We start from the raw sequence: 13578 nt of genomic DNA, 5'->3' as shown, positions 1-13578 counted from the left end.
CTAAAAATAACTGCTATCTACGTTTCTCTATTAATCTCCTGTTGCTTTATTTCATGCATGGTGTAAAATAATCTATTTTAAATACAGTCAAATACCTAAATAAATATTGGTAATTCATGTCATGAGAAGCCTATATAGAGATGAATACAGTATAGTTAAGCTTTGGATTCCTCCGAAAACGGTGCCGTCATATTACGGCCGCTATATAGCGTTGACTGACGTCACTAGAACGTTGTCTATGTAAACAAGATGGCGCGGTTTCCTAGACGGCGTTACGTTACGTTGATTGTCAACGTAACGTAAGATGACGGCCGTCATGACCTTGTCGATAGTTTCGTGAACGTTTTATTAGATAGCGGTGACGCCATTTTGAATAAATGACACGAGATTTGAATAAATGATTCCGTACTACGATTATTTTCCTCTTCTGATGATATTTCATCCTCCAAGTAAATTATAGATGATCAAGCAAATCTTGTCAGTAGGAAAAGGCGCGAAATTCAAATTTTCTATGGGACGTTATCCCATCGCGCCTACATTTTTCAAATTTGCCGCTTTGACCTTGGTGGATGACGGTGTGTTATGACGCCGTGGTACTTTCCACATGTCGCCACCGTAAAGACGGCCGTCTTTTGCTGCCGCTATATGACGGCCGTCATATGACGGCGCCGTTTTCGGAGGAATCCAAAGCTTTACCGTGGCGAAGGTCCGCAGCAGGTTGGCGCGGATGCCGGGCGGCGGCTCGAACACGAGCACTCGGGCGGCGCGCAGCAGGTTCACGGGCAGCTTGGGGCTGATCTCCGTGGTGAGGAACAGCCTGAAGGCCGCGTGGGGCTGCAGCGAGTGCAGCTTCTTCTCGAGCTGCACGAGCCACACCGGCGCCAGGTGCACGTTCTTCAACATCACCCAGCTGGGGATTAACGAAGCGCATTTTATTTAGGTTGCCCTGAAGACTAATGCCATATCTTTTTAAGTACCGATGTCCATTTGTAAGGACACATTCAAATCGAATTTTGAACTATAATGGAATAAAACAAAGTTTCAAATTCAGAACTGCAAAATTGTCTCTGGGACTTAGCAGGGTACTCGTGTGTAAAGTGATATAGTCGTAGTCTGTAAGGACTATCAACCGTAAGTCGTAAATCAAAATTGTGTCATACTTTTTGAAGATCATCAAATGTTACCTCCTTTTAGATGGTTGTAATTAACGTGAGTGTGAACGTGGACGTAAGGATGGGCAGTAAACGTTGACGTAATTAAAATTAACTGTTGCATTCTCATACTGTAAGCACGCTACGTCTTTTTCAGTGGGTGAAATACCACCTATCCAATTTCTTTGTCCAATGTGTATTGCGTCTCACATTTTCCTTAATGAGAGAGTGAGCTGCAATGACATTGGACAAAGAAATTTGACAAGTGGAATACCACCCTAAGACCCATAAGGGTCGCTGGGAGCTGTTGGGGGAGGCCTATGTTCAGCAGTGGTCTCTTGTGGCTGATAAAAATGTAGACATACCGGCCGGTCTTGCAGGCGGTGTTGATGGCGCGCTCGGCCTGGTTGAACCCCTCCGCGGACCCGATGGCGATGCTCGACAGCGGCTTGTTCAGCTCCGTCGCCATGTCGTCCACGCGACCTGTATACGAACAACAAATACATAGTCATACTCATACTCATAATCTTTATTGCATATCACATTGTATCTTAACCTATTGCATAGAATCGTGTACAACATGACACCCTGTAGGGCACAGTCATTCCTAAGATGCGGAGAAATTTCGACACGTTTCGGGCGCGGCAAGTCGAGGGACGGAAATCTGTAGGTACAGTCGCCATCAGATATATCTGAGCGGCCTAGGTGTTTACAATATCTGAACACGCACTTTAACGCCCTGAGAATAGAGGCGTGTTCAGATATTTGTGAGCGCCTTACCCGCTCCGATATATCTGCTGGCGACTGTACGACAGTCCTCGATCTGTATCGCGTCAAATGCTACGCTGTAAAATGAATTTGTGAGATTATTACTGGTATTTAAGGCGTATTTTTGCGCAGCAATTCATAACTACTGCAAATATATTTTTAGTTGATATCTATCAACAATAGGCTAGATGACAAATTTTCATTAATGGTATCAACCTATCAGGTTTGTTTTTAGGATCAAATGTCTATATGGAACCCATTGCATTAAAGCAATACTAAAGTCAGAAATGATAGTCAAAGTCCGACAGTCGTACTTCACTCGCGAAACGCTTCTAACAAATTGATATGTGAACGTGACGTCGCTATCACATAGAGCCCATATTGAAATATGGACAAAACAAGAAAATTACGTTATTGTCGGTGAAATATTGTGTTTATGTATAAGTATATAGTTGCTATACAATCTTTTTTTGGATAAAATGTAAGGAATCGAATGGTACCCTTACATTTTTCCTTTTTTTCCAATAAAACTTAAATTTTTAAACCTTCCTGTATTTTTGTTTAAACCTTCAGGTCCTGTATTTTTGTATTACTTCCATATATTATTTTAATATCCATATTATTGCTCATTTGCTACTAGATTTTGTTATCAAATTCAACATGTGTCATCCCCCCTATTCCACATACCGCTGGCATCGTATCCGGGCACGGAGCACAGCAGCGCGGGCGTGGTGGCGTTTAGCTGGTGTTCGGTGATGGAAGCTAGATCGAACTCTGTTTCGGCCTTCGCCATGAAACCGGCGCCCAGTACGGCGGCCACCAGCTGAGTGGCTGCTGCGATCACGCGGTCCGGCCGGAATGCCTAAGAAAACAAATATGTACGCAATCATAGTTATTTGTTTTACAAGGGGGCAAAGTTGTTGTTTAACCGCTCGGTGCTAATATTGATACCCGAGCAAGCGAAAGATTCCAAAATCGAAAAATGGAATCTTGAGCGGTGCGAGGGTTTCAAAGCACGAGGATTAAACAAAATTTGCCCCCGAGTGAAACACAAAATTTTTCACCACACCAACCCGAAGCAAATATTAAATGTAAAATATCAAACAAAATCGAACTAAATCAAATCCAAATGAATGTTATTAAATATTTATCATCCAAAATCATCATTTACAAGTCAGTTCTACCAGCAAACATACGAAAACAACTCAAAATTTGCATTTGATTACTTTGCCTCACATGTGAATAAAATGCAACTTTGCTATCAGTTTTTGAAGTGCAAAGTAAGACTTTCCGAGCTGGTGTGGTGAAAAAATATTTCTCACTTATCTTTTATTAAAATCCCAACATCTACGGGTATAATAAAGTACACAATAATACAATAACGACCTTTCATGCGAGGTCATTGACCGCACGTTGTCGAAACATCGCTACCGGGCGGTCTAGCATGAGTTGCGTTCTAGCGCGCGATTCCATAGGTACTTGAAGTCGCGCAAGATGTATGGAGCCGCGACTGATGCTGATGCCGCGACGGATGCTAGACCGCCTGAGGGCCATTGAACGCACGCTCCGAGCGAGTTCGTTACCATATTTTTTAACCAATTTATTTTATATATATTTCGATTAGTGTCACCGTTGAGCGTGCGTTGAGCCCTTTCTCGATGGAAGCGTTAGTTTAGTGTAAGCTGCCCGAGTGGACGCTCGAGTTTGCGTGCAGCGGGGCGGGGCGTGCGGCGTGCATGTTAAACAAATGCAAGCGTGTAGGAGCGGCCTTAGTGCACGCTGCTCAAATCACGTGTGAGCCCGACGCCACGCTGCACGCCCCGCCGAACGCTCCGCTTCGAGCGTCCACTCAGGCCTTACACTTAGTCCAGTGACGCTCGGAGCGTATATTTCTAGGGCACTATGGTAGGGTAGAGTAGTGTACCTGTATGAGCAGCAGGCGGTACATGGCGAGCGTGTGCGGCTTGGGCGGCGCGCTGGGGCTGGAGTCCCACAGTGTGGGCACGCACTGCTCGGGCGCCGCCTGCCCCAGCCACGCCGCCAGCTCGGGCAGCTCGCCCGCCTTCTCCAGCAGCCGCCGGAACGACACCAGTCTGTACACACACAGGGAGTTGTACAAAATAAATAAACAGGGGGCGCTTCACCATCATTTTTACTGTTCTAAGATTCAAAGACGAATGAGATGTCATAAAACACCATGAATATCAAAACAGATCTCTCATTCTTTGCCGAACGGAAGTTTCTTACAACTTTTCAAGTCACGAGGACGTACACAAAATAATTAACATTGAATAAAACATAAAATAATGAACACTGAATAAAACACAAAATAATTAACACTGAATAAAACACAAAATAATTAACACTGAGTTATGAGTTGTATAAAATTAAGTTCTTTTTTCTTGGTATTTTCTAAATGTATAAAACGTGATAGCATTATGTGAAATTGCGCGCAAAGTTTGATATATTGTCTATTTCATTTCTATCTGTGAGTACCAGTCTACCAGTAGCTTTGTATTATTAGCTAAATCTGTAAGTTTTTGTAGCTGTTGGTACTCCTTAAAAAAAATTACAAAATCTAAGCCTAAGTGTCCAAGTATCTTATATAATTTTGAAATTATCCAAACTGTCCGCCACACATGGCGACCCTGCCAGTAAGACCTTATGCTGCGATAGCGGTGCGCTGTACCAACCAGAAAAGAATTCGCTCTGGGGAAAATTGGTATACAATATGGGTATAGTATGTTTTTTTTTCACTTCTCATGCTCTGAAAGAGGGTCATTATTGTTCTAAAAGGTGTGCAGAAAATGATCGTTTCTGCACTAGAGCGTTTTAGGTTCCAAGTACGATTTTGATTTTATTATTTTTTTTACGATAAGCTAACTCTAAGTTAATTGAAAGTACCCTCAAAAATACTATAAATTTAATACTTAGTCATGTTTTAAAAAAAACACATGAATTTTACTTTCCTCGTATTCGAAATGAAAAGTAGAGTGTTTAACTCGGGTGAAAGGCATCATTTGGCCTCGGACTATTGGCGCTCGAACGCAGTGAACAACTAACCAACTAACTAAGTTGGTCGGTTAACTATATCTCACCTAGAGCTAAGCCTCGCAGCGGCATCGTGCTGGTGCTGCGTGAGCGGGTGGAGCGGCGCGCAGTGCGACACGAAGCCCTCCTTGCCGCGCAGGAACGTGGCGAACGGCTGGTCCAGCGTGTCCTCGGCGCCGGTGCCCTTCAGGTGGATGCGGCACAGCAGCAGCGCGAACGTGAGCCGGTCCGTGTGGAGCATGCCGCGAGCCACGCGCTCGTATACCACCTGATTCAAATATAAACTAACATTATTACTCAAAGGTTAACTGGAGAGATCCCTGAAAGGGATAACTTCGCCTTTGTGTGTTTTTTCATGTTTTATGTGTCTTTTGGTACAATAAAGTGTTTTATTACTACTACTACCACTATTCATCGTTGCTTTGCCTAATAGGAGACAGAGAAAACTTGAATGAAATTAAAAGTAAATACGTCGATTGATGGTTAATTTGACCTGTTTGATTTGAAATGACATTATTTTTTCTCAGAATAGCTCAGAAGAAAAACAGATTACGTAAGATTGCGTAGAGAAATTGCAAAAATGGAGCGATTTATCTGAGTATCTCATAATCGGGCTTCGCCGGGTAATTCAAATGGGCGTTGGGTATGGAAGTACCTACCTGCGATTGGAGCGCCATTGAAGTCTTTGAATCCTATCATATCGTGCGCGGCGCGTTATAGTGAACCTTGTCGAAATGCACGAAGGTTGATATTGGGTTGTAGCTGCGCGCATTATCGTATTAACAATACCAACCGTAAACAGTTCTTCGGTAATGATGCTAAGCCGTGCGGTGTAGTCCGACGCGCCGTTAAGCATCGGACACACCAGCACCGAGCTGAAGATGTCCAGGAACATCTTCAGCGAGTACTGGTACAGGAAGTGGACTTGGTTCAGCGACTCCATGGTGAAGTATATGCTGCTGCATGCCTGTTAACGAATCAATAGTTTTAGATTGGAAGCTACATATACCATTAAATAAAGGGTTTACACATAAAAATGCGGTGCCAAACATAGCCTACGTAAGTTTTACGAAGAGAAGTTTTATATAACCGTAGTTCTGTAGAAAGCGACCAACTTTTAATTTTGTCAAAGTGACTTACACCCTAACTTAGTGGCTTTGGTCGCTTTCTGCATTGATAAAAAAATTGAGTTTGTCGTTTTCTGCATAACTACGGTCATATGTGTGATCATGTGAGTCAAGTTCATAATCATACAGTAGATAACAGTAAGTAGAGGCAGGCATATCAACAGAATTCTCCCTGTCTCGCAAAACCGATCTAAATTCGTATACTCACTTGAGACAGAGGCAGGTATTGCTGGCTGACTGTCTCGATTTCAGCGATAACTTTGTCAGTTTCTTCAACCTAAAATAATATAAAAAATATTACATATTATTAATGTATCAATATAATCACCAATAGCATGTTCATGTATTATAACAATCGAGCATTTTAATTGCATTACTGACTGTGATTTTGAGATTTGAGGCTTGCAAATTGGTTTCGATTGTGTCCAGATGATTTGGAACAAACGTCCAGCAGAATCCTTAGTCTCATCCTTTCACACGATTATGACACCTAACTACGTCAGTACAAAGCTGAGGGCCTACCGCGAACCATATTCGACGTGTTGGCTCCCTGTCGCACTTGTAAATTCGTACGTAAGTGTGACAGGGAGGCAACACGTCGAACGTGGTTCGCGGTAGGCCCTCTGAAGTTTCCTTACAAAATATCAGTCGCCTGTGTTTACCTTTTGGCCTATGTCGTCGGCCTCCTTCTTGAGCGTCTCGAGCGTCGCGATGACCGAGTCGTCGTCCAAGATCTTGCCCTTGGCGTCGTTCAGCGCTTGGAGAAGCGACTTCTCCAGTTGACGCAGTCGGAGGTGGAATTCGCCTGTTTACATTTTTTTTTAGGAACATAGAAGTAAATTCAGTAGGACTAATATAGATTAATGTGACCTGGGGCCCGTTTCTCAAAAGCTTGTAACTTGTAATACAAGTGGAAGTCCCATTCTAACAAAAGCTGTCAAAAACGGACTTCCACTTGTATTACAAGTTACAAGCTTTTGATAAACACGGCACAGGAGCAAGTTTCTCAAAAGCTTGTAACTTGTAATACAAGTGGAAGTCCCTTCCTAACAAAAGCTGTCAAAAAGTGACATCCGCTTGTATTACAAGTTACAAGCTTTTGAGAAACGGGCCCCTGTAATACCTTATCACTACATAGTATAAAACAAAGTCGCTTCCCGCTGTCTGTCCATATGTATGCTTAGATCTTTAAAACTATGCAACGGATTTTGATGCGGTTTTTAATAGATAGAGTGATTCAAGAGGAAGGTTTATGTATAATTTGTTAACCTGTGCGAAGCCGGGGCGGGTCGCTAGTTACTAATAAATGATGTCTATATCTATGTCTGTTAATCATGACATTCGTGAGGCACCAGCGATGTGGCCAAGCTACGATAAACGCACTGTAGTTGCTTAAAAGATTAACAGCTAGGTTTTGAAATATATAATTGAAACTCCCTGGCCTTATTCCACTAAGTGTTTTGGTATAGATAACGGGCCGCCCAGCCTTGAGTACGCGGTGCAAGCACTGTGATTGCAGAGACAAACATCCCTGTCGCACATATGTAATTACCTTGCAGCTTGAGCAGGTCGGAGCGCTTGGTGTCGATGTCGGGCCGCTCAGCCTTGAGCACGCGGTGCAAGCACTGAGACTGCAGTGAAGAGCGAGTCACCGTGAAGTTGACGAACGTCACACGCGAGCACATGTCCGGCGGGAACTCCACCGTTGGGTCCCTGCGATACAAAGGCAAATGTTAGCAGAGGACAGTGAAATTATCATAATCATTATCATCATATCTGCCTTTTATAACCCACTGCTGAACATAGGCCTCTCTTCGAGTACGCCACTTATCCCGGTCCTGGGCCAATCTCATCTCAAGTGAAATTATAGGGATAGAGAAGCAAAATTGTAACAAACCTGTCCGTTTGCTGCAACTCACGGTCCAGTATAGTTGTTATTAGGAATATTTCTTTACTTAAAAGAGCCTTATGTCCTTATACCTTATATAAGGTCGGTGCGCGTAGGGGTTTTGCCACCTTGTGGCCTAAATCTAAGTTGGAATTTTGCCAAACAAGAGTTGACTCGTACAGTTCACGTTCGCTCTATCGGGCGTTGAAGGGCGCACTTGGTAGCCTAAATCGTATATCGTCAGGTGACAAGCAAAAGTCACTAAGTACCACCACAAGTTCATAGCCATAGTGAACCATATTAGTACGAAAAGAAGGTTGATTTTTGTTTAAATATTTTATAGTAATTAGTGACTTTTGCTTGTCACCTGACGATATGGCAAATTGACATTGACATTACAAGATTTCAAAGCGATGTTCCCGTGATGTTCCCTAAAGTTTACAGTCGCTCAAAATATGGACTATGTCCACTATCCTCCGTAATATGAGTAAACAAACACCTACACAATATGGGTAAAACAGACCGCCCCATGTGCAGAGAGTAGCGCTACCTCATTTCACGCCAAATAGGCACAATGATTGTCCATTTGCGGAAAATGGTTGGTGTTGCACTAACTATCGTCCATTCCATACTAGTAAGACGGCCAGGGGGCTTCCAACACTAATCGATGTGACTGGACAGTATACTACTGACGAGTGGTATGGTTGTGTTCGGTAGAGTTTACTGAGTACGAAATAAGAACTCGTCACTTTCTAAGACTGTGGAGGGGATAACTGTGACGTCACAAAGATGGCGTTCTTCTCTCTTTGTAACGTTACAGTTATCCCCTCCACAGTCTTAGAAAGTGACGAGTTCTTATTTCGTACTCAGTAAACTCTACCGAACACAACCATACCACTCGTCAGTAGTATACTGTACAGTCACATCGATTAGTGTTGGAGGCCCCCTGGCCGCCTTACTATACCTAGTGGAGAGGAAGATGACGAAGGAGGGGCTGAGGTCGATGTCCTGGTCGCCGAGCGTGATGAGCACGCGGCCGCCCGTGCGCCGCAGCTCGCGGTTCAGCACCGGGTTCAGGATCGGGTCGTAGTTCTCCACGTCCTGCGAACAGTTTACAAAACTAAATCTCTCATTCAGTCACTAGCTAAGATTCAATCTACCAATACCAAATGAACGACGGCAAGCAAAAATGTAGGCAATAAAAGTTACTAAAACTATCTTGTCTCTCAAGAAAAGACTTCAACATCATCTCAGCCGAATGACGTCCACTGCTGAACATAGTTTCCCCACGAGAATCTTCACTACGGCCAGTAGAGCGCTGACCCTTAAGCTGGCCACACACACTAGGTTTTGCGTGTCGGTTTTGCTTGTCCAAGCAAAACCAACAGGCACGACCGAGTTCCATAGAGCACACACACGTAACGACAAACCTGCACAAACTTTCAGTTCAAACCATCATGGCACCGGTAGCGGTCGTTGACGTCGACGCAATAGCGCTATTAGGTTTATATTTCGTCAGCCATGCACGCATACAAACCATGAATCCACTCCACACTTAAAAAATAATAAAACTGGCCAAGTGCGAGTGGGACTCGCGCACGAAGGGTACCGTACCATTATCTATAAAAACGGAAAAAAAAATCATGGGAGCCCCACTCCGACTCGCACTTGGCCGGTTTTTTTAGTATTTGTTGTACTAGAGGCAACAGAAATAGATCATCTGTGAACATTTCAACAGTCTAACTAGCATAGTTCATGAGATACAGCCTAGTGACAGACGGACGGACGGACAGTGGAGTCTTAGTAATAGGGTCCCGTTTTACCCTTTGGTTACGGAACCCTAAAAATCTACTAAAAATCCTCTACAATTGCATTTCGTTTGAGAGACGACATTGTTGCACAGTGACTTGTGACCTATCCCCTCGGCAATCACTGGATAACTGAAGCCTATCAAGCCTGCCAGCCACACACGTTCAGTTATGCCTGCGCAAGCGAAGTGCGCAAGCACAACCGACAGGCAAAAAATATAAATTTTGATATTTTCAATTTTGCTTGCGCAGGCAAGGAGTTTGCTTGCGCAGGCAAGGAGTCATGTCATACACACGTTCAGTTTTGCCTGCACAAGTAAACTGTGCAGGCATAACCATCGGTTATAACCTAGTGTGTGTGGCCGGCTTTATGGTGGTATTCCACCTGTCCAATTTCTTAGTGAGAGAGTGAGACGCAATGCACTAGGGCCAAGAAATTGGACAGGTGGAATACCAACATTTTACAACTCCGTCTGGGTTGAGAAGGATCTGATGAGATCATGGTCTAGCAAGCTGGTAATAACCTGCACGAGTAGCGGGTTGCCGAACCGCAGCGCCGACTCGAGGTTCTTGCGGAAGGAGTCGTCCAAGAACGAGGTCTTGGTGATCTTGCGCTCTCGGAACTCGCGCATGATGAACTTTGATAATAACCTGCACGAGTAGCGGGTTGCCGAACCGCAGCGCCGACTCGAGGTTCTTGCGGAAGGAGTCGTCCAAGAACGAGGTCTTGGTGATCTTGCGCTCTCGGAACTCGCGCATGATGAACTTTGATAATAACCTGCACGAGTAGCGGGTTGCCGAACCGCAGCGCCGACTCGAGGTTCTTGCGGAAGGAGTCGTCCAAGAACGAGGTCTTGGTGATCTTGCGCTCTCGGAACTCGCGCATGATGAACTTTGATAATAACCTGCACGAGTAGCGGGTTGCCGAACCGCAGCGCCGACTCGAGGTTCTTGCGGAAGGAATTGTCCAGGAACGAGGTCCTGGTGATTTTGCGCTCTCGGAACTCGAGCATGATGAACTTTGATAATGACCTGCACGAGTAGCGGGTTGCCGAACCGCAGCGCCGACTCGAGGTTCTTGCGGAAGGAGTCGTCTAGGAACGAGATCTTGGTGATCTTGCGCTCTCGGAACTCGCGCATGATGAACTTTGATAATAACCTGCACGAGTAGCGGGTTGCCGAACCGCAGCGCCGACTCGAGGTTCTTGCGGAAGGAGTCGTCCAAGAACGAGGTCTTGGTGATCTTGCGCTCTCGGAACTCGCGCATGATGAACTTTGATAATAACCTGCACGAGTAGCGGGTTGCCGAACCGCAGCGCCGACTCGAGGTTCTTGCGGAAGGAGTCGTCCAAGAACGAGGTCTTGGTGATCTTGCGCTCTCGGAACTCGCGCATGATGAACTTTGATAATAACCTGCACGAGTAGCGGGTTGCCGAACCGCAGCGCCGACTCGAGGTTCTTGCGGAAGGAATTGTCCAGGAACGAGGTCCTGGTGATTTTGCGCTCTCGGAACTCGAGCATGATGAACTTTGATAATGACCTGCACGAGTAGCGGGTTGCCGAACCGCAGCGCCGACTCGAGGTTCTTGCGGAAGGAGTCGTCTAGGAACGAGATCTTGGTGATCTTGCGCTCTTGGAACTCGCGCATGATGAACTTTGATAATAACCTGCACGAGTAGCGGGTTGCCGAACCGCAGTGCCGACTCGAGGTTCTTGCGGAAGGAATTGTCCAGGAACGAGGTCCTGGTGATTTTGCGCTCTCGGAACTCGAGCATGATGAACTTTGATAATGACCTGCACGAGTAGCGGGTTGCCGAACCGCAGCGCCGACTCGAGGTTCTTGCGGAAGGAGTCGTCTAGGAACGAGATCTTGGTGATCTTGCGCTCTCGGAACTCGCGCATGATGAACTTTGATAATAACCTGCACGAGTAGCGGGTTGCCGAACCGCAGCGCCGACTCGAGGTTCTTGCGGAAGGAATTGTCCAGGAACGAGGTCCTGGTGATTTTGCGCTCTCGGAACTCGAGCATGATGAACTTTGATAATGACCTGCACGAGTAGCGGGTTGCCGAACCGCAGCGCCGACTCGAGGTTCTTGCGGAAGGAGTCGTCCAGGAACGAGGTCTTGGTGATCTTGCGCTCTCGGAACTCGCGCATGATGAACTCCGTCGCTTGCCCTGATGGATCGATGATGAGTGGGTAGCGGTTGAAGCGCTGCAATCAAATTGAAATATTAAAGTCTGATTTTTTTTACGTACAGTACGTTAATAATATTTTTGGTATTGAAATATTTAAAATACTTCACGTTACTACGGCCAATGACGTGTAGTTAGTCAAGAAATTAATGGAAACCGGCGTAGGTACTATTCATTTCAGGACAAGTGTGGTAACAAACCGGGTAGACTAATTCAATGCAGTTGGCTCTTTCAGAGACTCCTACTAATAAGAAGTTGAAAACACGAATTGGCGTCACTTGGCGTTTACAGTGTTGGTGCAGATGTGACATTGCAAAACTTTCCACGTGGAAATCTCGAAAAGTTTTCAAAATGTCCTCTATGTCCTCATTCGAACTAGCCAGTAAAATTTTCCAGAAAATTCGAAAGAATTGAAGTGGGTACCCTCAGCATGATGGCGTTCTCGACGCACAGCTCGTCGGTTGGCAGAGCGTTGGCCTGCCAGCGCAGCCGCTCGTCGGGGTTGCTGAGGTACTCGGTGCGCGCGATGTCGGCGCGGTACTTGATGTTGGCCGCGGCCAGGTGGGCGGTCCATGTCGAGAATAGATTCTGACGGTACTGTGGACAAGTTTTGTTCAGATTATTTTAGGTAAATGTCATCATTTCTACGAAAGACGACTACGCTGGACTAAAGGTGGTTTAGTAGAGCTCAGGCGCCAATTCACCAACTTGACAATTGACACCTGACAATGACAATTATCTGCACATGTCTGGGGCGGTAAGTACAGACTGTACATAACGTCAATGTTTACTTGTCGAACCAGCAATGTACGGCGAATTGTCAATGTCAGACGAAAATTGTCACCATGGTGAAACGGGAGCCAGCTGTCGTTGCTTCTAAACAAAACTTCGCATTCGAATGTCATAAGCTCGGCCTAAAATATTGCTATTCCTAGCGCGCGCCGTTATTCGCTGCTGTCACTTAAATATGGAGTGTATGTACTGTACAGAAGGTTCAAATTACTCTCACTCGACTCGTCTTCACTTACATGCTGGTCGAAGTACCCGCCGTACGCGATGAAGGCGGCAGACAACAGCACGTCTCCGACGATAGTGCTCATCTGCGAGCGGAATGTTTCCGAGCTCGATTCCCAGCGCTCGCGTTCGATCACGAGACTCTTCAGGAGCGCAATGGACCTGTCCACCTGTAAATAATAACATATTAATATAACAGCTCGCGAACCTAGACCTTATCACGTCGCAATAAGGTTAACAGTGACCTAAATCATCGTAGTTCACGCCTGCACGGTCTCCAAGTATGTCTTGTTGGCCTGCGCCAGGATGATCAGTTGCGCTTACTCCTTGTAGAGCGCGATTGACTTCTGCAGCTGCGCGATAAGCTCGCCCGCCTAATAGACCTTATCACGTCGCAATAAGGTTTACAGTTGGGATTATAGGATACTGGGATGGTACCTTGGCCTGCACGTTCTCCAAGTCAGTCTTAATGGCCTGCGCCTGGCTGATGAGCTGCGCGTATTCCTCCTTGTAGGACGCAATTGACTTCTCCAGTTGCGCGATCAGATTGCGAACTTCGTCGCCGGCCATCACGTCA

General features: G+C 45.5%; 1 protein-coding gene across 2 annotated transcripts in view; it reads right to left on the bottom strand.

Moving 5' to 3' along the window:
• Positions 1-13578, bottom strand: part of LOC134656346 (dynein heavy chain, cytoplasmic) — a 100165-nt gene that overhangs the window by 16597 nt on the left and 69990 nt on the right. For both annotated transcript variants that reach the window (XM_063511864.1, XM_063511865.1), the window contains 13 exons: positions 13016-13171; positions 12411-12584; positions 11842-12006; positions 8950-9086; positions 7650-7810; positions 6760-6902; positions 6306-6374; positions 5764-5937; positions 5018-5238; positions 3844-4012; positions 2607-2781; positions 1517-1634; positions 697-910 (listed from right to left, as the gene is read on the bottom strand). In XM_063511864.1, coding sequence (XP_063367934.1) covers positions 697-910; positions 1517-1634; positions 2607-2781; positions 3844-4012; positions 5018-5238; positions 5764-5937; positions 6306-6374; positions 6760-6902; positions 7650-7810; positions 8950-9086; positions 11842-12006; positions 12411-12584; positions 13016-13171 — 2076 coding nt within the window. The remainder of the gene's footprint in view (positions 1-696; positions 911-1516; positions 1635-2606; positions 2782-3843; positions 4013-5017; positions 5239-5763; positions 5938-6305; positions 6375-6759; positions 6903-7649; positions 7811-8949; positions 9087-11841; positions 12007-12410; positions 12585-13015; positions 13172-13578) is intronic.

This window comes from Cydia amplana, chromosome 18 (assembly GCF_948474715.1).
Source record: "Cydia amplana chromosome 18, ilCydAmpl1.1, whole genome shotgun sequence".
In the NCBI taxonomy this organism is placed as follows: Eukaryota; Metazoa; Arthropoda; class Insecta; order Lepidoptera; family Tortricidae; genus Cydia; species Cydia amplana.
Note: the sequence above shows the minus strand (reverse complement) of the source record. Positions and strands in the feature narration are given on the sequence as shown.